We start from the raw sequence: 27811 nt of genomic DNA on the forward strand, positions 1-27811 counted from the left end.
TACAAGAAACTGGGTATCTACTACGGTGCTGAACAGCAAAATTTGAGCAGGTCAATCTTTTCAACCAAAACAACAATTATTTTGTTAGCATTCCACAAATTTAGCTTTTGAAACCCTCACTTGAGCTGTATTTGTTGAGCACTAACCAAATAATCATTATATTTTGGTGAAGTTTATTAATAAAATACCCCTGCAATAAGTACTATGTCTATTTTTTAAAATCCTAATAATGCAGTCATTAATACTTTCCCTAATACATCTAAATCCTATGCTACTTAACATGCTAATGAGTTGAAATGGCCAGTGTATGCTTGCATAATCCTGGTTTTTCTGTATTGTTTATGTTGAAATTTTCCCCGACTTACAGTATTAATTGCTGCTGCAAAGTTTCAGTTCACCAAAGCGGATCATTATAGTTTGATTATATAATCTAAAACAATCATAATCTACCAGGACTTAAAGTAAACAGCAATGCTAGCAGCTCTGTGAGGCTGTACTTATAGGCGCAGCGGCGCATTGAGCTAAACGCTAAGAGACCCAGAATTACAAAACTAACATGCTGATGTTTAGCAGGTATAATATTTACTAATTTCAGTGTTGTAGTTTTGTTTTTGTTAGCATGCCAAGATTTGCTAATTATCACTAAACACAGCTGAGGCTGATGTGAATGTCATTAGTTTTGCAGGTATTTGATAAACCAAATGGGCAAATTCATTTTTGAGTTTTTAAACACAGTTTTTCTTGCATTTTTGCTCACGCACCGACAAAATAGTAGAAGAGGCTCTTAGGATGCAAAAGGAATCAGTTTATTCCACGTGCAAAAAGTGACACATTTTGAAAAAATGTGACAAAAAGTCAATGTTTTGGTCCAAGTACTATTGTTACCCATTACACATGAAATAAACTGATTATTTCTGCATCTTAAGAGCTTCTTGTAGGCGCTGGGAACTGGCACTGTGAACCGGGACTGTTGATATTGGCAATACACACCTGGCACTATGAACTGAGACTGTTGATATTGGCAATACACACCTGACATTCTGTTTTGAAAACCCTGGAATCAAGATTACAAACCCTTTTGCAATTCCTCCGATTAAAGTTTTGACCTGGTGATGGTGTTATATGAAAAGTTAGGGGATCACCAAGGTGATTACAGTTCAACCTATGGGGGGCACGGAGGTCTGAACCAAATGTCATGACAATTAATCTAACAGTGGTTGAGGCATTTCACCGAAAGCCACCTCACGGTGGTGCTAGAGGGACCAGTCAGGCGATCAACAAAGACAGTAGGATGGATCATCTGGGGACCATGAATGTCTTTACAAAATTAGATAAAAACACAATAAAAAAAGTGATGAAAAATAAGTAAATATATCAAAAATATCAAAATGTATGTAATTTAATGTATGTAATGTAAAAAAAAAAAAAAAAAAAAAGAGAGAACAAGGTCACATAAGTGGAGTGCTGAGTCCAAAGGGCTTTCTAAGCTGACAGTTTGCTGACCTGCAAATTCTTATTTATCCCCAGGACTGCTGATAAATAAGAATTTCATCATTCATCAGTTCTTCTGTTTGTCTGGTATTGTTGCAGGAGCTTGTAATACAAAGGCCCTTCTCTTCTTCTTATCACAGTTTTTTCCCTCCCTCATGTCCCCTCTAATTGTGTGCTGATAGGGTGTTCTTTAAACAACCTCCAAAAACAATATACTACACGCACACGCGCACACACGCACACACACACGCACACACACACGCACGCACGCACGCACGCACAGTACATAACAACCACTCATGTTTCCACTAACAGTCTAAGAAAACTAGTCTCTGCTGTCTTTACACTGCTGTGAGCACTGAGACCCGGAGCCTTGCAGGAGGAGGTGTGCCCCCCCCCCCCCCATAAATCTGTCCCTCTTTCGGGGGGCAGACGGGGAAGAAGGACGGGGCGATGTGGTGAAAGACAGGCAGAAGATGAGGAGAAAGAAACAAGGAGGTGGTTTTCTTCGGAGCCATTTCTCTTCTCTTTAATGGTGTTTGAAGCCTGACTGGCAGCAAATGACTACTTACTGTGCCCCCAGAGGTCGGCCTCTCTGCTCTCTCACCTCTTTTTTTTTTTTTAAGCAATTAATGCTGTATTTGATTATAGGTTATAAGAAAAATGAAATATTTGCATGCTTTTAAAAACACAGATTGAAGTTCATTCTTGACCTTGGAAACAGAAGTTGACCAAACAGTCTCACCACTAGCTCCATGTAATAGATGTTCTAGAGCTTTCGATTGTTTCACACGAGCTGCCCACTTGTCCTGAAGATGTAAATGTTCAAATTTCCATTTTCTCTCAGAACTTCAGGGAGTTGTTTCAAGGACTCTTTACTCAGTTCTTCAGCACATCAACGCAGTAAACTCACTCAATTAATCCCGCACAATTCTGTCGCTCATCGCCTTACCCCCACGTGTTCATTCGTTTTACCCACCTTGGCAGTTTAAATGCACAGAAGTCGGGAATGACGTGTATTTATACTAATATAACTGAAGTTTAAGCACTGCTATGGTAGCACAACAGATACTTCTCAGGATAAACAGCAGCACTTTCAAGCCTGTTTTAATGCTTTGTGAAATGCTGATTGATTATTTAATGATTAAAATGCACAATAACCCTGCTCTGTATTACAGCTGTTGAGGATAAAAACACAATACTTTGATTGAGTAATTATGAAAGTCTGTCAATCGATTAGTCGATTGACAGAAAAGTGAGTCTTATTTCGTCCTTTTTTTTTAAAAAGTATTTCTGGGAAATGTGGTGCCTTTATTGGAGAACTGAATGCGCAGAGATGACAGGAAACGAGGGGAAAAGGAGACGGGAGAGGACATGCAACAAAACTCCCCTGGCAGACTTGAAAAGGGGCTGTTATGGATCTCGGTCGTGCCTTAAAACCCTAGGTCTTGATTACACAAATTTGAACTGATTTGTCATTCATCAACCAAAAATGCAACAACATTCTCCGGTTCAAGATGTGGCTTGCCGCTTTTCTCAGTTTTGTATCATTTCAAATTTTAAATCGTTGTGCTTTTTGCTGTTTTTGAAGACAGTTAAACTATTAAGTAATGCCGAAAGATATATGACTCAAGCAACTGGCAGTCATTTAATTTTTTTAATCAGCACGAATAACAAAAATTCACTGGCTCCAGCTTGGCAAATGTGAGGATTTGCTGCTTTTCTCTGTTAAATATTTCTGTTAATTTTGGGCTGCTGGTTGGACCAAACAAGAAACTGGAAGTTGTCATTCCGGGATCTATGAAAATTGTAATTTTTTTTATCTTCACTATTTTTTGAAAATGACATTTCTGACAGGTGATTAATAGTATAGTATTAAGTATTAGTATTAATAATGATAATCTATGTGGGAGTTCTAAAACTGATTTAAATTTTTTTTTTTCTGTCACCTTAGGGGCCTAACAGCCATTTTACAAAACGTGTACAGTATCATGTACAATATTATTGTTAATATTATTAATATTTTCCCCCTCAGTTCCTGAATGGAGATGTGATACATGTCTGTGTTTCTACATGTTTTTTCATTGGTATCCAGAGCAACAAAGATAAACCTTATCATAAGAACGAACAGTGCACTGTCCATGAAATCATAAAGATATCACATGCATAGACTTTATAGACATGGATGTGCACACAAGCATACACGGGCATACGGTGGGAAAACTGGACATATTCAAAATATTACAATATGAGATTTTCATTTACAAACGGAGCTTTGAATGTGTGTGTGTGTGTGTGTGTGTGTGTGTGTGTGTGTGTGTGTGTCAGTCCCTATCTTGACTATTGTTTATTGAGCAGCCTTGGCGTGCTAATAATTAACAGAAATTACAGCACCACCTTCGTTCCATGCAAAGCCAAAACGTGTGTGACAATGTGTTTCATTACCGTGTGTGTGTTTACATATCTGCGGAGGAATTAATGAGCATTTGAAGAGGTCAGTTCACAAGGACTCCTGTATGTAAATATGTGTGTGTGTGTGTGTGTGTGTGTGTGTGTGTGTGTGTGTGTGTGTGTGTGTGTGTGTATCTAAGAAAGCTGTCAGCTGCAGGAGCTCTGACAATGAAAACTTAACGAGCGTGTGCTGAGACATGACAGGACACCTGCCTGAACAAAAAAAACACCCAGAGCAGATAACACCCCCCCCACGCACACACACGCACACGCACACACACAACACACACACACGCACACGCACAAACACACACTTGGACACACGCTGTAACTTTCCCCTCTGCTAAAGTTTGGTGTGTGTGCGAGCTTGCGTGGTACTTGTCAAGAGTGTTGTCTTTCCCGGGCCCCTCGGAGACTGGTATGAGAAAAATGTTCCTCACGACGGAGGGAAATTCCTCCATTGTCAGCGAGCGGCTTGCGGTGGGATTTCACGCCCTGTACCTTCATCTCAGGGGTTCTCCAAGCATGCCGTCGCTTCTCTTTCTCTATCAATCAGCCGTCAGCCAGGATCATTTCGCCCTCCGGCCTCTGTAGTTACGCCGCTGGTGAGTTTTATGATGCAAATAATATGCAGGACACCTAACCTAAGTGAAATTTAAACCCTTCTAAAACATGCCTGGAATAAAAAAACGGTGGTGAATCATTTTTCTGTGAACTTATTAGAGATCCCAGCACGGCCGAACTTGGTTTTATACTGGCATAGGAAGAAGACATCGGGGAAAATACTGAGGAACAACGATTTCATGGCACGTGAGAAGTAAATGCAAACGCACCTCATCATTTGCAAGAACACGAAGTGATGCTAATGGACACCAAGGAGAATGAAAAGGCTCGGGTTAAGACATAATGATTTATATTGTACAATTGTACACATGCTGCATGACAAACTGAAATGCTGCCCCGATGATGGCGCTAGACGAAAAGTCAGAGGATCGGTGAGGCTATGATAATTCATCCCGACGGGAGCGTGAATGTGTGTACCAAATTTTACGACCATTCATCCAATCAATCCAATTACTGGCCTATTTCACTCAACACCACAAATGCCAACCTCATGAGGAAGAGTCAGGGGATCACCAAAGTGATGGGGATGCATCCTCCGAGCGCTGCGAATGTGTGTACAAAATACCGAGGCGACTCGTCTTATAGCAGATGGACTTTTCAGGACTCTAGGGGTCGAAGGGGTGCAGAATCAGTGCGAGATAATGGAAGTCAGTCATCCGAGCACTGGGTTGAGCTCATGTTCAACATAGCAAGTCGGGGACAAGTCGCCTTAGGACTGTCGGGATGCCAAGGCCTGTTTTTGAGAACATGGAGCCCGTTCATCTGTTCATCAACAGATAGTGACTGTGGGTCGGTATAAAACACATTCTCAATATTACTATACTAAGATACTAACATTCTCACAGAACTGCTGGAAAGGCTGTAGATTCTTTGCCTTGCCCCCCCCACCAGACTGAGGGCTCCAAGAAATGTTTGTGTTTCTGTTGTGATAAATCTTTTGACATACAAAAGAAAAAAAAAAAAACCCCAAAAAAAAAAACCATGACAACACCCCAACCCTGAGTCATAAAATTGGGCCGATAGCCAACATATTCTTCCCCCTTGGTGTTTTTGAATGGTCTGGTGCAATCTGACAGTTGTTTTCAGTGATAGGCTAGTGTGTGTACATGGACAAACAAACACACACACACACACACACACACACACACACACACACACACACAGACACACAGACACACAGACACACAGACTTTCGTAATCATGTATGAGTCCAGCATACATGCAGGACTGGGCTCACTGGGTCAAATCTGAAAGATAATCAGAGGGAGAATGTAGCCACTGTCGTGTTTTTGGATGACTATCTCGTGTTTACTCAAGACTCGTCTCATCAGCCGGAGGGCAGCAAGCCACTCAACCCACCTACACACACACACACACACACACACACACACACACACACACACACACACACACACACACACACACACAGGGAGGACCCTAACACAGTTAAGGTTACTACCAGTGATTAACCTGAAGCTACTCGAGCTCTGAGTCACACATGAAAAATGGCAAAACAAGCAAGGGTTGTGTGTCAAGCTTTGAGTCAAGATGTAGGAATGCCGTCATCTGATGATTAACAACAGTGTAACCCTTGGCTGGAGTGCGCTGTCCCACACACACACACACACACACACACACACACGCACACACGCACACACACACACACACACACTGAGCCAGGTGCCCGTCAGGAATCGGCGTTATCCAGCACGTCCCGGCTTGTGATCTCAGTCCTCAGCATTCCTTGGGATAATGAGAGCGCCGTGCCAGTGTGGTGTGTATGAGATTAATGTTACGATTCACGCCAGCAACATTTAGTCGACTCAGGTACGATCAGGTATACTTTATGACATTTCACACTGTGTTCCACATATCTCTGTGGGTTCCAGGGTGAAAGTAGGGTATAGGAATGAATCTGCGTCTAGTGTTTACCGGTGAAATTCCAGAAGTCATTTCATGGAAGTGGACAACTTCTCTGGGGGGCCCGACGTATGTGGTCAGTGCGATTAAATGATGTAGGCACCTTGCTGGTTGCAAGGAACTTAAGTCTAAAAAGCCACATTTCGACGGTGAAAAAATGGTGAAAGTTAAACACATTCACAGTATTGAGACTACATCTACTAAATTACACCACCGACTGCAAATGAATCATTATTATTATCTGGTTTAATAAATAAAATTCCATATGTGGAAGGATCAAGTGGCACGTCACCAGTTACACCAGTGATCTATGAACGCTAAAGTTTCTCAAAATTACGACCGCATTTCAAAGTAAACTTTGTTTCTGGCGCATGTAACCTGGTTTATTTGGTGTGGTTGTGTGTGTGTGTGTGTGTGTGTATGTATATATTTTACCATGTGCCACTATCTATTTACTAACCACTTCTATTTTACTATTTACACACAAGCTACATTTGCCAATTTAACATGAGGTGTAGCTGAAAGGTTGCCTATATTCTAAGCGACGGTCTCATTATCACTCACCGATGCTTCAGAACGACTGAAATATTGTAATAAATTACACACAGAGCAAACTTTTCATTTCATTCTCGGTACTTTGGCACCCTTACATTCACTTCTGATGCAAATAGCAAGCCATACTCTGCTTTCCATCTCCACTGCTCCTGCGCCATCAACATCGGAGCCGTGTTGTTCACCGTAACATATAACTGGCGTGCGTTTCGTACGTGTGTCTTACGTTTGCAGGAGCCGGGGGCGGTCTCCGGTCCATGGGGGTCTCTGTAGAAGCCGGCCTTGCATTTCTCACACTGACGTCCCTCGGTGTTGTGCAGACAGTCACATACGCCTCCGCTGCGCTGGCCGGACTCCCGCCACGCCGACCAATCGAAATGGCACCTCTGAGCGTGTCCGTTGCACTTACACTCTGGGGTGAGAGGGAGGAAATCGTTGCTGAACTGTCTATGGGAAGTACTAAGTCTAAAATGAATGAAACGAGCCATTTTGATCAGATTCTGCACGTATTTGCATGGAAGGACTATTGCCCCGAATATCTTTTGAGTATCAAACAGCCACCGCATGTAGGCTTGAAAAGTAGCTCTGAGTGGTTTGAAGTTTCTCTTACTTTTCTCCACAATATATCTACTGAATATGCAATATTTTCCCATCACACGATTGCCTCTTCGTTTCTCCAAAGCTCTCCTGGAAGTAGCGTTCGGTAGTTTGTTGGTGGTGATCGTTTGGAACATACCGAACATTCAGGTCAGTGGCAGAGAAGCAGGCTATGCCGCAGGAGTGGTCTGACAGGTTCTTATGGCTATTTCGAGGCTTTTTGACACGTTTTTTTGTTTGTGTGCTGTGTTTCTGGGTCTCTCCTGGAATCCACTGTAGCTGTTGGCAATTTGAGCGGACTATAGCTGCTGTCCCTGCATGAAGCGACTTTGAAGAACTTCAAAGTTGCGTTTCACACACTTGACACTTAAGAAATGCAAGCTCGTTGATGGTCCAAAACAACCAGTTGTTGTTTTGCTTAATCTTGTTTTATTTTTCTTAATTTTTTTCCCTGCGCTGCTTGGCCATGTGGTGCAACCCCTAATTTTCCCCACACCACGCTATGACCTCTGTTCTACCTTTTCGTCTCTTAGAGCTGACGCCAGTTCCCCTTTCCCTTTGAATACCTATCTGGGCTTGGATATCATACTCGGTTTAACATGCACTTTCTACATGCTGTGCTCGGTAAAATATCTGTCGCAGTCTTTGCAGATGCAAGAACTCGTTTTGTTTTTTCTAGTAGTTCGTATTTCCATCTCACACCACATTTTGCTGACACGTCACGGTCAACAACACTGCTAGCATGACCTGAAACCACCTTGAATTTATAATGTAACAGCGCCACACTTTTAGCTCCAGCAACTTTTGCCGAAAGCACTCAAAGAACTGGGGTTAAAACAAAAAATCACGACAGTTGATGATGGCTGTACGTTACATAACCGTTCTGTAAGTTCCCGTCGTAGGAAAGGTGTGAGTGTGTGTGTGTGTGTGTTCGACTCACTCCGACATTCGTGCGGAGCCCCCGTCAATCCGTCAGCGGGCTGCCAGGGTCGGTCGTTGTAGAGAGGAGCGCAGCGCTCGCAGTGATCGCCGGCAGTGTTATGTCTGCACACACACTTCCCGTGGACCTGAGGGAGAAAGGGAAAGAAAGAGAGAGAGAGAAAGGGCTCATTAGCAACAGGTAAAATGATAGAGGTAGAGGGATGGGAGGGACAAAGAGGTCAGTGTGATGGAGAGGAAAGTTTCCCTCATGATAACAGGCCTTTTGGGTGTGAAGACTTTACTTGTCCTCTCCATTTCACATTCAGTCTCACTATTTCTTCATCTCTCTTGCCTTTTTCACGACTCTCCGTGTCTCCTTTTCTTCCTCCTCTCCCTCTCCACTTCCTCAGATTTTCTTATTTTCCCCTTGCTCCGTCTCTTTCTCGTACTCCCGCACTTGAAATTAGTGAATTAGTGAAATTGATTGTTTGGCTTCATCGCTGGAAACAAGAACGGGCCTCTGCTCTGAAAAGCCCATGTGTGTGTTTGTGTGTGTGTGTGTGTGTGTGTCTGTGAGTGTGTGTGTTTATGAGTGTGTGTGTGTGTGTGTGTATGAGAAGAGTGCAAGTATGCAGCGCTGAGAGCACAATAACAATCTCCTTGTCATTCCTGTGAGCTGGAATGCCATGCATGCTGGATAATGATTGAAGGAGGGGGGCGGGCAAGGCATCTGAGGAAGCTCTTTATTTGTTTGCGTTACACCGTGCAACTGTTATGTAGGACACACAATTATAAAGTGATTACGGAGGTAGACGCACACTGCACACACACACACACACAGAAAATAACTGCAAATGCGCAAAAATACACACCAACTCTTGCATTTGTTTCCCACGGTGTATGATGTGTCACCAACTCCTGAATGGCTCTGATTCACACACAAACACACTGTACCCGAACACAGAGTTAAACACATCCACATGCTATAGGAATAAAGCTATAAACGACACGTTTTCTGCCTGAACTGACCCCGTGCAGTGTAGACGTGAACACACACGCACACACATACACAGAAACAAATGCATAAGCACACATGACTGATTTTACACACATCACACACCATTTCAGTCACACTAATAGGGGGAGCGATTGTATAAATGAGAGGTTCAGGCAAATAGGAGGCAGGAGACCTAATGAAACATGTCGCAAAAACGAAATGAAAGGTGGAGTAACTCACGAAAAAGTCCAGAGCGGAGAGAAAGAAAAGGGCAGGGAAAAAAGAAAAAACGGACAGGGAGGAAGAAAAAGGAGGGGAAAAGGCCAGCAGCAGCAGCAGCAGCAGCATCTGGCTCGGGTCCAGGCAGCTGCTATTTCAACCCATTTCACATGTTTACCATACCGTGATACGGGACAATTAGCAAATGTACACACTCGGAGCTGCACACACGCAATCACGTAAAGTCGGCCATACAGCGGCCACAGCCAGTTACTGAAAGTTCAGATACATCCATTAGATACTGGAAGTACAGCGGGACCGAGTGTACGTACCCATTTTCACGCCAATCCATTCAATACTTGTCAAGTTGTTTCCAAAAAACAAAAATGTCGGCCTCATGGTGGCGCTGGGGGGGGTGTGGGGGAGTCAAGAGCTCACCAAGACCGTATTTCACTTCATACTCTGGCTAAGAAAGAATCTTTGAATGCAAGAAGTCAAAACTGATGCAGCAGAGGCCGAGACATCCTGACGTTTAGTACCTAGCAGGGGTCAAGCTCCAAAAACACAGAATCCCGCGTTTCCCATGATGCAGCTCGATACTGTGTGTCATTAGACCCTCCATGAACGGTACATGCTGATGACTTTCAAATTCCACATCCCCGGTTCGTAACACCATATTTCCATACATGCAAGGGAACATTCCTGGTGGATTACTTTGTGACACGAGCGGAGTCTTTCTGCTGCCGTAGAGCTGTAAAATCCTATCTGTGATTATTGCCATTAGATACCAGCCTTTGAACGTAACCTGAACAAAACGCCCCAACCAACGTAATATCTGCTGAGTTCCTCTTTATGTGGAGAGAGGAAGGAAGGGAGTGCGAGTCATACGCATAAATAAGATGTCAGGGAAATAAATGAAAACAATGACAGAGGAGCGAAAGAAAAGCAAAAAAACAGGGTAAGACGACACACAAACACACCCTGGCTGGACTGATTGCTGCAAACGCTCCAGTAGCTGGCCCTGGATGTTATTATGTGTGAATGTGTGTGTGTCTGTGTTGGCTTTGTGGCTAGCTAACAGACAGTGTAATCACCCTGAACCGCAAAACCCCACGTGGGGGTCCAGGAGCGCAAAACAACAAACAAACAAACAAACCGATCCCTTCATCCGCGCTCACAGTGTCTGGGCCGTAATGACTCGACATATCAGGGCCACTTTCGCCGCTGATTACTGTATACACACGCACACGCACACTCAGAGCAGACAAAACGCTGCGTGGTGCGGCACACACACCTCACACACACACGCGCGCGCACACACTGCAGATCAAACAAACAAGACATACTGCACATATATGAATAGAAACGCTTGATCCTGCAGTGTATGTTTAGTGTATGTAAAGACGGCTTTGGCAGGTCACACACAATTATAAAGAAAAAACACAAAAATGCAAAACCACACACACGCCCTTCCCTTCCCCGAGTGAGCGGTAATCTCTGCCCTCATCTCTTGTCCTGTGCCGCTCTGCTTGTTTGGGTTTTGCCAGAAACAGCGGCTCTGGGTCGAAACAGAGACACAAAACAAACTGCTGATAGGCGGGAAAAGGCACTTACATAACGTCCGCGTGTTTACCGAACGCTCCTGCGCGGCGCACGGCAGAACGGCGCTCCGATGACCTGAGGTAATGTTGTGATGACAGTTAAGACGGATTTACTGTTCAAACTCAAACTCTTGGCTGCAGTCAGACTAATATTTGTGGTAAAAAAAATAAAAAGGCTATTAGCAAGCAAGCATTAAAATGATTTATTTTTTATTATTATCCTGGTGTGCAGTGGGGTGTTTTACAGTCCTGTGGTTTAAACAAAGTTCCAGAGGATTTTCTACTCTCAAAAGAAGGAAATCCTCATAAAAACACTCAGCGGAGCTACTTCCAATTTCTTGGCAAGAAAAACAGTGAGTTTTAAAGATTTAAAGGCTGTTTCCGATAAATTGGCTGTTCAAAAAAAAAGTAGAAGATTGACTACACCGACCTGCACCGTTCGGGGAAAACCTATACCGTATAATAGGGCCTGACCACATCGGACAAGCCAATATAATGGCCGATATTAGATACTAGGTATTAAGAGGTTTCACTGCAGAAATGCCAAGAATATGTTATTGGCCACCAGAGAGCAATAACACATTTATTTTTCTACTGTAAAATTCATTTCAGTGCAATCCTTTTAAACTAGGAGATCCATATCAAAGCTGTTGTTTTATTCAGGTGTTTTTGTAGAATAATTAGGCTCATATATTGTTGTTGGATTTTTCTAAACTCTAGAAAACCCTATCAGCCTCAAAACTCCAGTATCAGTCAGGCTATAATACTGAATATACTGATGGGGGTGTTATTGTTTACTGTTGTTTATCTGTCTAAATGTCTCTGCTTAAACAAATTGTAAAGGAAACTCCTTGTTGACTCTCACTTTCCCTGTTGAGCTTCGCTGATTGCTGATTGCAGCAGAGCAGACGCTCGGCTTCAAAGTCACCCAGGTTTTTTTGTTTGTGGAGATGGCTGCGATAGGGGCCCAGCTCTGAAACACTTATATTTGATCTCCAGCAAAAACACTGTCTGTTCACACCTTTATCAACACGCGGACACACAGAAACACACACACACACACACACACACACACACATCAACACCACCATTAACCGTCAGTTGAATCAACATCTCCATCTCTTGTGTTTGTTATCAGCGGAAAAGCAGCTGTTTATCCGACCAGACACAGCCAGAAGAACAGAGGAAGCAAGAGAAAGAAAGGTGATACCTTCCACCCCTCCTTTGGTCTGTCATTACGACAACTGCCAACACAAAGTGAACAAGGCATTTAGTCTGCAAGTATCAAGCCTATAATCTCGATTTCCTTAGAACAAGTGAAAAACCTGCCCACGGGGAGTGATTACTTCATGATAATCATCGAAATACGTGCGACTTAAAGAATGTTAAGCAAAATCAGAGAATCGCGGAGTTAAAGCTTGAAAGAAGTTCATGTGCACTGGAAATGTAATTACTGGAAAGGAGTATTGATTGTTCTTTCACAAGAAAAACAAAAGAAATCTTAAGATCCACTCACTAGTTTTTTCGGAGCTTTCAACAGACTGTGAGATGCAGCAGAAATCACCTACCAATCTTACCTATTGTTAGAGTTACATTTTTTTTTTTTTTTTTTTGCGAAACTCCCGTTTTGCAAGTTCAAGAATTAACGTTCTTGCTCAAGTTCTGACCCTATTTCAGTAGTATTACTATCACCCAAGTTAGATTTCAACATTTTAAAAAGGTATGCCTTGGGGCTTCTGTCCACCAGCGGCGCTTCGGAGCTACGTTCTGATGAGCGGGCTCCTATTAGCTCTCACATGTGGATGCACCAACACACGGGTGATCCGGTACACATTACTGCCGACTGCAGAGGGTGATAACGGAAACGTGTACCGCACGCAGGCCGTAAAAGACGGAGAAGAGGAAGAAGGTCAAACAAGAGGCAGGTTGTGTCCGCAATCACTCCCTCGTTCACTAATTCACTACTCCCTTTATAATAGACACTGAACACTTTACTCTATAGTTTGCAGTAAAATTGAAATTTTGGCTCCTTATATCATCATTTAATTATCATTGTTTCAACACCAACAGGTTTAGTCTTGCGTGACTGTAATTTTCACATTTTTAAAGTGCAACGAATTGCACTGTGGTACTGGCAGCAGAAAGTAGTGTGGTGCGGTGTAATGTTTGAGCATTGTATATGATGTATATAGTGCATACATTTCACACCCGGAATTCAGACACTCAAATAAAACGCCCTGCATGGACTGTAAATACAGCAAACTGTATCAGAAATAAAGAGCGATACTGAACTAAGCCGCAGAGGAGAGTTGGGGCCGGGTTACACTATAAAAGAAGTAGTTCGTGAAAACCATACAGCGTACCTTCCGTAGTTAAGTAACATTTGACAGAATAGTCTTAACTCAAGTCCCACTAACTAGCTTTTTCCTGAGCTATCCGCCACATCCCATGGTCTCCATCGGTGGGTGAAGTTCACTCAGTTGCCGCGGAAATATACAGCGTGTGACCAAATCATGGCCAAAGTTTCATACTTACATCGCCTGATGACAGCTGAACCCCATTCCACGATAACTGGGCAAACTCCGTTCCGCCGATGAAGACCATGAGATGTGGTTGAGAGCTCCACAAAGAGCTAGTAAATTAACCTGGCGTTAAGATTATTTGGACAAACTACTGCGCCCATGGTCATGAATGAAAATTCACGCAAGAAAGCGTTCAAGAAGTTATATTTTTAGACTTGATAGCAAAGGTTAAGGTTTTTTTATTGAACACTCTACACCACATAATGGACAAATCTTTACTCTCACTCACTGCTGCTCTCTTACCACATGGTTGGTCCGGTCTCTAATGGGCTGGTATCGCGGTGCAGGAACACACTGCTCGGCATGTCCGTTACAGAAGCAGCTTCCCTTGACTATCAGGTCATAGATGGCAAAGTGTCCGGTCGGTAGAGCTTCACGTGCGGAGGCAAGTTCTTTGGCCTGGCATGGACACGACTGCTGCTTCAGCAGCCGGATGCGGATGTTGGTCACCCTGAGCTGCTGCTGACCCTCCACTCCGAACGGATCCAGGGACTCCCACTTAGGGAGTGTTCGGTAGATCACCTGTTGGTCGAGGAGAGTTCATTTCAACGATTTACAGATTTTCACAGGCGGTAAAAGACACAATAGAAACCTTAAATCTGTCCTGAAATTATATCACAGTTCAATTACCCTAACAAAGACAGATCTCCATTTTTACTTGGCTCATTGTGATCTGACAAGACTCGACAGGCAATTTAAGGGACGTGTAATTTCAAGTGGGGTGATGATTAACAAGTGCTCTTTTTCAATCCAACACCTGATTTAAGGAAGTTGCCAACCGCCGACTGGTCTGACACTAGACTTCTAGTCTCCTCCTCTTCTTCTAATCATCAAACAAAAAATGTTTTCAAATATCTTCTAAATTATCCAGCAAAAGCGTTTTATGGATCCCTTTGAATTAAGAAATTGGCAGTGTAATTACAGAACCAAGCTAGTTCCGTTAAGTCCGTGAGTTTTAAGAGGTGGGAAGTCTTCTGACTGGTCCACCTTTATGCCGCCATACTCAACTGATTCTCAGGAGATGTTTTTAGCCAAAAAATATCAGACCTGAAACTGTGTTTGCAGTATTGACTGGCTTTGCAAAGCTACGTATATTTCAATAGCCACATGTATCAAAAAAGTTCTCTGACAGGAGGACATGCCTAAATGCCTGCAACGTCTCAGTTTCACCAACCTACATATGTGATCTGAAATATCTTTTACCAAGAGGAACCAAAGGCTCTAGATGAGCAAAAACATCTTTCTGCTCTTTAGTAACACTTTGTCATTCACTCATCCCCGTCTTTATCTGTCATTGACCACACGTGAATAGAGAGCTTTAACTTAGTCTTAGGTCTAACTAATGAGATGAGGATTGTGTCCCTATGAATATTTGGACTTGCGAATGGAAGAAATATTCAGGGACATTTCTTTAGGGTTTAGGGTTCTTTAGGGTTTCACATCATATCAAACGGACTGTAATTAAAAGCAGCTGAGTGGGAAAAACTTTTGACGTCAACCTATGAGTTTTAATTTTAAGTCAGACGTATCAGGAATTTTTTATGGCTACGATATTTCCCACTTTCCGGCAAGAATTGTCCAAGTTTTCAACAAACATTGGCAAAATGGCTAAAAAGCCTCCATGACTGGCAGTGAATCTAAATAAAATCCAATACTAAGGTTTTGCAACAGACTGAACTAATTTGAAACGGTACTACACACCTCTTTTTTATATCTGGTTGCACTTAACGTACCACAACAAATGTGCGGTAAAAGAAAAGGTAATTTAGGCTATTAATCTGGTGTGACTGCAAGGTTAGAAACAGGGGTAACCATCTTGGAATGATATGTGAAAATTTCCAAGGTGGAGTGAGGGGAGGTTTTTCCGTTCCAACATCGTGTGAATGCAGCATTTATGGCTTGCAATTTGCACCTTTTTAAATAGATAGATTAGATATTTTTTATAATACTTTCTGAAACTTTCTGTACCTTTTAGACATGAAGAGGGTGATTGTTAGTTGCAGCTTTTCTTCGCTCCTTCTTGAACATACAATACAAACTCATATGTGCTTAGTTTTCCCTTCAGAAAGTGGGATTGTATTGTTGGGCCTGAGTATTTGTGGTTTTCTGCGTCTTTGGTTTACTTTTGCTTTGTCTTGAATTACGGAAAAGCATAATAAATTTCTTAATAGCACAAAAGAGCAGACGAGACACTCTTCTCTTTTGCAGCTCCACTTCATGATTTAAAGCGATTAGACGGATGTATTCAGTAGCACAATCAGGTTCATTGATGCTGCTCATGTCCCTACATCTGTCATGTTAATGGGGGTTTGTTTTGGTATCATTTGTGCACTAAACTATGACCTTACACCCTGCCATCATTGACTACATCCTCACATGACCATGAGGCCCCCCCCCCCTCTCTCTCTCTCTTTACCCTGTCTGGTCCCTGGACATCCTTCAAATCGAAGATCCCTTTGTGGGCTGCTATCACCACGACTACTGCTGCCATTAGCAACCAACACCGCTGCTGTTGTCAGGGTGAAAAAGTTGGTGTCTGACCCAACTCTTGCTGTGAGAGAAATGTGTGTGTTTGCATTGTGTCTCTTTTTCAAAGTGTGTGTTGTTGTCACTGGCTAGCTGTCAGTGATACCATTGGAGGAGTAGTGTGTGTGTGTTTATGTGTGTGAGTGAGTGTTTTCTTTGGTTGAAGCTTTGGTTGAAATGCAAGCAAAGCCCCCATGCGGCTCCCTGATTGGCTGGATGACTGGCTGAGAGTGTGATGGGAGGAGCGCTATTAATTTCCCTGTTGTTGGAAAAGGTCGCGGGGTCACAGCATTGTGGTCCGCAATTAAGAGAACACGACAAATAGGACGAGGGGCGCCAATCCGCGGGAGAGCACGGAGAATGGGGCAAGACAAAGACGGGGACGGAGATGCAGCTTCACATAACTCAGGGCCGGACAAAAGGCCTGCGACAGCCCGGCGACACCACAGCAACACCAGCACACACACACAACCACACTGATATGCACACAAAAACACACTGTCAAAATCACAACAGTGTTGTGGATTCCTTTACACAACACAAATTCCACAAGAGGCCTTCTTGGAGCTTCTGCTACACAATCTTGCCTCAGAGGTTTCCTTTGAATGTGGAAACTAAAATATTAGTGTTTGCAAATATGCTGATGACAATGATGTTTATGTTAATGTGTGTCATGAATAGATGTAAGTCTGACTCTTTAAAGGGTGTTAGGGGGCCATGCAAAATGAAGAGCAGTCTAACCAAACCCAGTAGTTTATCTGTGTTCATTTTTAATCTAAAAATATTGGTGAAAATTGGATTATAATAATACAATCTTTTAGTTCATATACTCTGCTTTTTAAACTATTTTAATGGACTATGGTACACAGTCAGCTGCTTATTTGGGGCCATATTTCCCTTCTTGGCTTCCTTTTTTATTATGTGAGGCATTTTCTGAGTTGTAAGAGGTCGTTATTTACACTAACAGTGTCCTCTTGCAGCAGAAAATCAACTTTTGGGTGCATGAGAACTTAAAATTGGGGTCAAAATTTGTTTAAGACGACCTGCTCCATTTAAAAAAGAGGATGTCTTTGTGGGAATATCAGTGGAAACTCAAAATGCTGAGCCCTAAAGGTATCATGTGGCGTTTTTGACCACTAACGGCACTATGGAAAAATCTTTTGATTAGTGGATACAAGATTTTTTTGTATCTTGTGCTCAAGCATATCGTGCAATACACATTCCTAGCAATGGTTATTTGCCATTCTACTGAATGACATTTGGTGGAAGCTTAGCAGTGCAACAGCAAAAGGTGTGAATACTGCATGGATGTAAACAATGCAGGTTTCAGGGTCTTAATAAAATATGTTTTTCAAATGTTTTACGAGGAAAAAAAATACATTTTTTAGGTTTGTTGGGCGAAAAGGATACACATAATATTTTTGGTGAGAAACACTGAATGTTAACATAATTGTTTACAAGAAACTCTGCTAACATTGTCATAAGTACAGAAGGAAAAACATCAGCTATTTTAATCTATGTTTCACTGTCACTGCTTTGTATCTAATGTTGGAGTCTGAGAAACTTTGCTTTATAGAGGATATTGTATCATTATGGAGCTTGAAAAACGGAGACCAGATGTATATGTCGTGTTGAAAGCACATACACATGGAAGTTTTATACCTAGTATCAATGCAAGGCAATTTAGACCAATTGAGCCACCTTTTAATTTTGTCTCTCTGGAACAGTGGGTTCACTGTGGGCCATGTGTCCACTCATAATCTTTCTTCCTGTTTCAGGCTGAAAAATAAAGTAAGTCTGGCTTTCACAGGCCTAATTCCATCAAAGCACTGTGGACTGTAATCTGGTAAACAGGCACAATGGGCATTGATGGAAGGAGAGAGACAGAGAGGGAAACAGAGAGGGGGGATGGGTGTCTAGCCAACAGTACCAACATCCATCAGAGCAAGGGCCACTTCCTTCCCAGCCGACAGACGGAGAGCCAACTGTATGTGTTTATCTGAAAGGGCATGGATCAGTGTGTGTGTGTGTGTGTGTGTGTGTGTGTGTGTGTGTGTGTGCTTGAGGACCTGTGGAAAAGAGAAAGCAAATGTGTGTGTGTGTGTGTGTGTGTGTGTGTGTGTGTTGGCTGGTCTGCTTCAATCTCTTCCCTAAGGAGGTCAGGCACTACAACAAACACTCACATTCTTCCAGCCCAGCTGACCTCATAAATAAGACAAGGAGTCCTACACACGCACGTGCACGCGCGCACACACACACACACACACACACACACACACACACACACACAACCTTTTCCCAACATTACAGGTGAACACGAGAGGCTTTGAGCGCAAGAGATGACATGCTTTCATGTTTGCATTAGAAAGACGGGAGGTAGAAACCTGAGAAGCCTGTAATCGCTTCCAGCTACGAACCCCCCCATCACTGCTCTCACTTATCTGATCATGGAAGCTCAGACACTCACATGCAACCCGACACGCTTTGATACACACTTAAGAAACACACATGAGTCACAATGTATTAACCTGAGCCAACTTAAAATCAAGTTGTAGGCCAGGTGATGTGTCTTTTATGTACTTTGCTTTAAGATACATTGTTGAGGAAATGATATTTTTGACTATTTTTCTTACTCATGAGCAGTGTTGGGTAAGCCTTCCTTGGCTGAACACTTTATTTGGTAAAACAAGCTTTATAACGTAGGTTCATACTGCAAATGATCATAAGGCTGCAAGTACTTCATTATCGATTAATGTGGTGATTACTTGTTTAGTCTATAATAGATATTCAGTTTACGACAGTATATAATAAAGAAAAACAGCAAATCGCCACTTCTAGGAAGCAGAGACGAGGCCTTCCTTGGTGTTTTTGCTTGATAAATGACTTAAATGATTATGAAAATGAATCATTTTGTTTGTCTAGTCTGTTCAGTGCTAAGTGATATTAAGTTTTATGTAAATGGGGTTCCTTTTTTGTTTATAAAACCCTAAATGATTAGATTTAATTTCCATTTTCATATTAATTTGCCGTGACAACTAAGTAAACTCCATCTGCTGATGAAGGCCACCAGATGCAGCTGTAATCTCTGAAAAATATCCAGTAAGGGGACCTTGTGGCAATAAACCTTGAACCTTAAATTACAGGGGCCCTGAATAGATGCAAGTCCGGGGCAATTCATACATAATAATTCATTATTTGGTCTGCACTAAAGCCGGTGCACATCCATGCTTATAGATGCTCTTCATATTTGAACAAGAAATGCAGAGGAATTGAGGTATTATATAACCCTAAAACACACACTGTACAGTAAAAGGTTTTGTTGTCATCACCTCGCACAGGTCAAAGACTGTTTGACTCTCATTTCAGGTGATGTACAACCGCAACAAAAACACACAGAAGAAGAGAAAGTGTGAACTGCTGAGCAGCAGCAGCTGGTCTGTCAGAGCACTACTCGACCTCTTTTAACCTCAGGGTCATCAGTTGAGAGGTCAGAGGGCAAAGGGTCATGCCTAGCACAGGTGGTTGAAGCTAACATGTGGAGCGCCGTCAGAAAAAGACTGAAAACAAGTCGCTTTTTTCACACCTTTGTGCACAAAAAGGTTTAGAGCTGCAAGGATTAGTTGATTAAGTGATTATTTTTTAAGCGAAAATGCAAAAATGGTTTCGGCCTCTGAAATGTGATGAGAATTTGGTTCTTTTCTTTGTCACATACAACAGTGACCTGAATATCTTTGTGCTGTTGGACGGGCAAAACGAGACATCTGCAGACGTCACCTTGAACTCTGGGAAATTTGCAACGGGCAGATAAATAGATCATGAAAATAATTGTTCAATCGTGTAATAAAAAGGTCCAAAAAATATTCTTTAATAGTACATAAACACCTCCATACCAAGAATTTAGTAAAACTCAAAAACAGAGAAACCCAGCAGGGGCACATGGATGAAGATTTATGATCCTGCAGTAGAATAAGTACAGAACAGCTGTCAGAATGGAGTAGTAGCAGGAAGAGGCACTCGGAGAGGGCGTACACACACTTTACATGTGAGAGCGCTGCGGGGAGCCCAGAGCAGCACCACGCTTGGCATGTGCCTCCGCGCACATCTGCAGAGCAGCTCCCCGACACACACTGCTTCAATTAAACATCAGTGGGCTTCAGGAAGCCCTCTCGTGCTACAGTCAAAGTACGCCCATTAAACACTCACTCATGCACACACACACACACACACACACACACACACACACACACACACACACACACACACACACACACTCTCTCAGAGCTTCCCCCACCTGGCTGCTCTCTGCTTTTTTTTCAGCTCAGTGTGCTAAGTGCACCGTATGACTCTTGCATGTTGCGTGACTCACGGCGGAAAGACCTGGAGGAGGGAGGGGTGATGATGGAGATGGTGCACTTTAAATCTTGGAGAAAGCATGGGCATCCGCCTGGCCAGTGGCAGGGTTTACCTGTCATACATGGCGAGTGTGGTGTGACATCATTAGCGCTTCATTCACAGAGGAAGAAAAAGCTGCCCACCGAAGCAGGAGCCCCCCCCCCCTTCCCTCCCTCCAGTGGTGCACTGCAGGTGTGTATCCGCCCTCGTTTCCACATGCGTTGACCCGCTTTCTGGGCACTCCGGCTGTGTTTGGGCCGAGCAAAAAAAAAAGGGAGCTCAAACGGGACTCAATACAAATCTAATCATCAAAGCCGCATCCAGAAGTTACAGTGGGCCTGAGTAGTGACAGAGGCAAGTCAAGGTGTTTACCGTTGGTGCTTTCAAATAATGTCAGAGGAATGAATGTGTTGCAGTCTGTGTTTTGGGAAGGAAAGAAAAACAGTGTAAACTTTACACTAAAACTCTTTAACCTATTCTTTATATTTTACATTACTTTTATTTTACTCCTACTTCCATTTACCCTTTTTTTCCTTAATCCTAAGGATTTCAGACCTGGTTGATTTGGTGACGCCTGTGTTCCCGGGTAGCAATGGGAGTTGTGTTTTAATAATAAAAGATCCAGTGTGTCTCAGGTCGAGACACTGACCATCAACCGGAACCTCCCCGATATGAGTCCAGCTAGGGAGAATAGTTGCATCTCTCCCTCCACGTTTCCTGTCGTCTCTCTACTACTGCCTGTAATAAAGGCATAAAAATACTTGGAGAGAAAAGTCCCAGAGTTAAATTTGAGATGCCTTGTGTATCGACCACATCCTGGGTGGCTACTCTGTCAGAAACACAGCGGAAAAGGAGCAACCGGTTGTGTTTACAGCGCAGCCAAACAAACTGGGGCCTCATTGCATTACGTTGTTTTACTACAGAAGACGAAGAAGGACAATCAGCAGCGCCATCTGACACGAAAACACCAAACTCCCAGTCGAATTTTGTCTTCCATGTTGCATGAAATGTGCCATGTACCAGCCTTTGTCTGATGCAGCATGTCCAGTACATGCATGAATAATTGTGGGTAGGTTCACAACTTGAATCCCGTGTGGGAAAGGTGGACTCTACCAACAAAAGCTACTTCGTACAGAATGCAAAATGGCTATTGTCATTGGAGGGTCTAAGAAGAGAGAGTGTTGATCATTATACAGACTGACAAACGTGACTTCAAACAGATTCTAATGACTGCATTTAATATGATAAAGGTACATCAGACATCACACAAACTGGGCTAAAAACACAGAGCTTCCTCCTCACCTCTCCACGGTTGCAGGGATACGCCCCCGAGTATTTGGATGTGCAGGTGGCCCCGTCCCGGCCTCCTCCTGCCTTTCCCTCCTCCAGCCCGAAAGCGTCGCTGCAGTTGCCGGCGTAGTACTGCAGCATCCTCCACGTTCGCCCAAAGTCCTGTGACCGCTCCAGGGTCATGGCAGCAGGCCTCGGCGAGCGAAACACGATGATGAGATGTGTGAAGTAGAACTCAGCCTCCAGGTCCAGTTGCACAGTCTCAGACTCCACCCCGTCAGCTGACTGCCACCAGGTGTTGGGGTGTCGGAAGGAGGAGTCGGACATGGCCCCCGCGAGGTGGGACAGGAGCGGCAGGCCGGCGTTGCACTTGGCACATTTGGCGGCACTGCAGGCAAGGTTGGCGTTGGGGTCGGAGTAGGAGCAGTAGAGCTCGGTGCCGTTGTTGCCACAGACGGTCTGCGTCAGGACCCGGCGGCCCAGGGCCAAGTTGCCCATGCGGGGGTTGCAGGCCCGGCTCTCACAGCGAGGGGCCACACCCGTGCGAAACACCTCCACCGACAGACCTGGACGGATGGAGAAAAAAAGAAAGAGAAGTTTACACGCGTTATTGGGAACTATGGGCTGAGGTGACATAGCAGCTTTTTAGAGAAAGCAAGACAAATAAAGTGAAAACGTGGGTGTCAGGTGGGTATGGGAAGGTTATTTATTCATTATAACTTCGCTTAAAGGGTCAGCGCATCTAAATAACTTGCCTCTAGTGGCATTTAACCAATTTGCAGATAAGATTTTTTGTTGGCCCAGGTTTTGAGATATGTGTCCGATTTCTGCCTCCTAACGCAACGGGGCAGAGCTTTCCAGAAAACCGGGTGCCTGTTGCAAGACCAGACAAGTAAGTGAGAAGGTTTTTTTCTTGTTGTAATTTGGGTGAACTGACCCGTTAAGTCCCAATTTTAAGGAGGAAGATAAATCCAAACTGCCAGAAAACCAATAAAAACAAAAATTACAATAGCAGAACATTTAGGACAACTTTCCCCTCTCAGCAGCATTCAATGACCCATTGTGACCCCAGATATTTAATCTTACTTTCTAAGTAGGTTTGGAGCTTTTGGAGATGTTTTGGTTTTTTTTGCCAATTCCTCAGAACTTGGTGAACAGACACACCCGAACGTCAGTTAGAGTGACAGAGTGTGTGTGGGAGAAAGTAAGTGGGCGAGCTGAGAGTAAGTGTGACTCAGTGTGAGTGCGTGTACACAAGTCAAGTGATTCACCTCGATCGGAAATGTTATGCAAAAAGGGATAATAGAGGCATTGTGCACCTGCTGTTGCACACTGCAGCCAGCGTGGACTCTGACACAGATAAAGTTTGGCAGCTCGGGGAGGATGAGCAGCATTCAGACGCCTTCCAGACGCTATGCAACCGCCCCCAGCCCCCACCGCCCCGAGGGGGCCACAGTGTCATCTTCCTGAGTAGATTTATGATCTTAATCCTGGAGCTCGCTGTGCTCTTCATGTTAAAGACCTCACAGATGGACTCATATTAAACCTTAGAGGCTGAATTAATTTGAAAGGAAACTTTTCTCAGGGGATGTTCTTTGTAAGACGGGAGTTCGTGCTGAATTACAGTCTGTAGGCGAGGAGGTCATGAGAGGAAGACTGAGACCTTTAAACAGGATAATCATTCATTTTCATTCTCCTATTATGCCAATTAATATGGTGTAAACTAGCAACTAAGAGGGTAAAATTATGTTAAATTATACTATTTTTCAATTTACAGGAACTTGACGGTATCTAATTTGGAAACCAATGATGGAGATGTAAATCAAAATATGAATCACAACTCCCACGTTTTTGTTGTTTTTTTTTAATACCGAACTTCCATTCAAATTAGTGAAAGTGAACAACAATAAGATTCAGACACATCCTTTAATGTTCTGTTCCTTCGAGAGGCTAATAAGGAAACTGGAGGCTATTATTTAAGTTAAATGTTCTACAATAAACTCTAAACCTTTAACATACGTGGGTTCATGTGTCAGAAATCCACAGTAGAAACTCTACCGGTCAGAACTAAAATTGCCCAAAAATCTAGGCGACTTCTGCATTAATGCACTTGTCCCTGTGCAGCTACGGCACATTGCTGCACCAGTAACAATGACTGTAACAATAAGGATGTTCGACGTGAAAAAACAAAACAAAACAAACAAACAAACAATAAAAACCCAAAACACACCAACCTGCATCTGACAACAAGGCCAGAGTGATCACTAACAAAATCAGCATATCTCCTTGTTGGAGGAATAATCCAAAATGTGAGAGAAGAGAGGAGAAAACCAGAAAATCCGCTGGAGTCAATCTAGGATTAAGTATGCAAAGATCTCATCCACGATGGCATAGCAAAAAAAAAAAAAAAAAAAAAAAAGGGGGGAAGAAAAGAAGACAAGTGCGTAGGTTCAAACCCAGTGTGGACTTTCTCTTTCACTCAGCTGCGATCCACTAAGGCGATACAACTCAGTCGGGGGGAAAAACAACATGATCCCGGACGGTGTGCGATGTCCCGCTGCGAGGGCAAAAGAGCCGAGGCGGAGAAGAGGTGCACGGGTCTACCCGGCTCGTCCGCTGCTTCGGGACCTGCGGCGTGTACCATTTCCCCCGCCGTGTGAGCCCGCTGCCCGCTCTGCCCCCGCAGGTCTATTTCTAAGGAGCGCAGAGGGACGGAGAGGTTGTCTAGTGACAGCGCTGTGCGGCAGCTCCGCCTCTCCTCCCGCATTTTTTTCTCCCCCCCCACCCCTCACCCCGACTTAAAGGAACATTCCAGTTCGTTCGGGGCTGGCATGGACGGAGCTCACAACCTGATCCTCACACCGGGGGGGGCTCCCGACATGGGGGTGCCGGACCTCCAGGGGGGCCATCCCTGAGGAGTTCAGGGAGCAAGACACTTCCGACAGATACAGAGGATTAAAGGTGTCGAATGAGAGGTTTTACCCCATCCAACGACTGAGACAGGCCAAAAATGTATTGTCATGAAGCACAGTTTTCAGGAGGATTTCCACTTTATGCTACTTTATACTTCTACTCCACTACATTTATATGACCGGTCGGCCCATTGTTAGTACTAACTTTGATTTTACATACAAAACACCTGATCAACTTGTAAAATTTGATACAATATTACACCTTACAGGTGCTAGATGTAAGTTTTTGCTAACGCTACATAGCCAACATTAGCATTAACAGCTTTTTTCTCACCGGTCTTGAAGAAACAAGTTCAGCATCAATTTCCCCTCGCTTTACGCTCTGTTTCCTCATCCTCTAATATTGGGCTGAGGGCAGACCGGACGCTACGGTGCACCGCTATCGTAAAAGTGGTATTACGGGACGTGACGGGCCGGGGCTAGCTTGTTAGCAAGCTAACTGCAGTTGATAAAGGTACAAGCAAAAACACGGGTTAACATTGGCGTTGATTTCCGCCGCTGGAGACAGCTGTTGGCGAGTAAAGGAACGAAGTTTGATGTTGAACTTGCAACGTTTGTTCTAGACCGTTAATTAAATGCTATCGTTGGCTACGCAGCGATAGCAAAAACTTACATATAGCACCTTTAAAGGCCCTGCGTACCCACACAGGTGTTTTCAGTTATGTGGCCTGTGAGACCTGCTCAGGTTGGAGTTGTACAACGTTATGCTGAGATTTACATGAGCTCATCGATGAGATAGATGTCCCGTGACAGAACTGACAAGAGCGTTCCCGAAGCCCCGAAAAGTGAATATTTTTGATCTTGTTTTTATCTTGTGCGAATAGGATTTTCCCAGAAAGTGGAAATAAGTATCGTTCCATTACTTGAGTAAGTATTCAAGTACTTTCCACCACTGGTCTTATTAATGCCAGAGGTCCATGACATTATAAAGTTTGGGACCCCCCGTACAGACCGCTTGGAGTCCGATGAAGAGCTAATATTGGGCGCTCATATCCGCATTTCTGACTAATTGGCTTTGGATGGAGGAATTGCACACACATAAAAGTGATGCTGGATGAGCAGCTGCTGACGCACTTTGAATTACGCCGATTGGTTGCTCGGCTGAACCCAGGCGCTGCCTTTGTTGACATTGTTGGTGTCCATACAAAATCAGTGAAATATGCAAGCCAGTAAATTACAAGCTTTTTAATTCCAGTTCTGCTTTCCACATGACCGTCTGTTCCCAACAATGGCTGCTCAATAGCCCATAAAAAGAAGGGAGGGACAAGATGAAGGCTTTCATATATGAGAAAGGAACTCAGGAGCAATTGTATGCTGTACAACAAACTGTAAACTACCATGCCTTAGAAATGAAAAACTAAAGTTTGTGCTCCAGCCTGCATGAACAATTTCAGACAAGAGCGTGCAGGCCGCAGTGTGCCCCCCTGTGCTCAGTAATGGTAGACAAAAAAACAGAAACAAAAAACAAAAAAAACAAAAAAACCACAAAAAAAAAACCCAGAAGCATTTCTGGTAGGAAATTGTTGTTGGAATACTGTTCTTTCCGCTCTGGCCCATGTGGGCCAAGCTCCACTGAACACAGCATGGCTTTGGCTTCTCTGTCTGCTGTGTAATCGGACCATGACCTGCTTTCTGTGCATCTGACCCGTGTCCAATAAGCAGTGAGCCAAATGAAACTATCTCACCTGTTCACTTTGTTCTGTCTGTTCTGATTCACTCACTAGTCCTACTTCTTTGTGAAGAAGAAAACTATATTTAAACTCTTTTGGACCTCCTGTTTCCACTCCTTATGCTATGCTAAGCTAACTGCCCGCTGGCTGTAGCTTCATATGGTTTGAGTCTGTGGTCATTGTTCATCTCTTTGTGGTCGTTTTTCATGTCTTTGTGGTTGTTTTCCATGTATTCGTGGCCGTTTTTCGTCTCTTTGTGGCCCTTTCTTGTCTAATTGTATTTGTTTTGCGTCGTTTTAACGTCTCTGTACTAAGCTAAGCTGACCGCCTGCCAGCTGTAGCTTCACATAGCGTGCAGACACGAATGGTATCCGTCCTCTTACGTTAGCCTCGGCAAGAAAGTGAATAAGCAAGTTTCCTGAAACGTCGAACTATTCCTTCGAGCCGATATAACATTTACCATGTTCGCCATCTTAGCGCAGCGTGTTAGCAGCTGACACTTGCTGCCAGACTTCATGGCGATCCATCCAATGGTTGTTGAGACATTTCAGTCGGGAGCAACGTGTTGAACCGGCGTTGCCGTCCCTAGAGCGAAGCCACTGGAGCAGCTAAAAACTCTCTACGCCTCAGACTAAAAGCCGCCTGTCAGACAGTGGACTTTTTGCACACGGTTGGTGAGGTTTATGAGTTCATCCACTCCAGAGGCCTATTCGGCCTTAACTTTTGTCTCTCGGCTACACCAGGCGGCTCCGTCTCAGCTCCTCAGCTCTCCTCTGCGGACTTCAAAGGGCTCTTTGGCATCAGACTGGAAAGATCCGGCTCGCCTCTCCGACAAAGCCGCTTCCTGCGAATTATAATACCAACAACTAAAAGGCTGCAGCTGAAAGTTTCACAAATTCTGAGACATGATCATTTGGACTCACGCAGAGCTACACAGGCTCCCCTCTCAAACAGGACGGGTGGGCTTAGGCACTTTTGGGGGAGAGGGGGGACTGGAGCACGGTTT

At 43.7% G+C, this 27811-nt stretch overlaps 1 protein-coding gene across 1 annotated transcript in view; it reads right to left on the minus strand.

The window, feature by feature from the left end:
• The window catches only part of ntn4 (netrin 4), a 30271-nt gene extending 5428 nt beyond the window's left edge, over positions 1 to 24843 (minus strand). Inside the window, exons 1-5 of the mRNA XM_040149724.1 lie at positions 24398 to 24843; positions 22176 to 22729; positions 14199 to 14477; positions 8576 to 8702; positions 7265 to 7450 (exon numbers count right to left, since the gene is read on the minus strand). Coding sequence (XP_040005658.1) covers positions 7265 to 7450; positions 8576 to 8702; positions 14199 to 14477; positions 22176 to 22729; positions 24398 to 24443 — 1192 coding nt within the window. The 5' untranslated portion in view covers positions 24444 to 24843. The remainder of the gene's footprint in view (positions 1 to 7264; positions 7451 to 8575; positions 8703 to 14198; positions 14478 to 22175; positions 22730 to 24397) is intronic.
• Between the last annotated feature and the right edge of the window lie 2968 nt (positions 24844 to 27811).

This window comes from Xiphias gladius, chromosome 2 (genome assembly GCF_016859285.1).
Source record: "Xiphias gladius isolate SHS-SW01 ecotype Sanya breed wild chromosome 2, ASM1685928v1, whole genome shotgun sequence".
In the NCBI taxonomy this organism is placed as follows: domain Eukaryota; kingdom Metazoa; phylum Chordata; class Actinopteri; order Istiophoriformes; family Xiphiidae; genus Xiphias; species Xiphias gladius.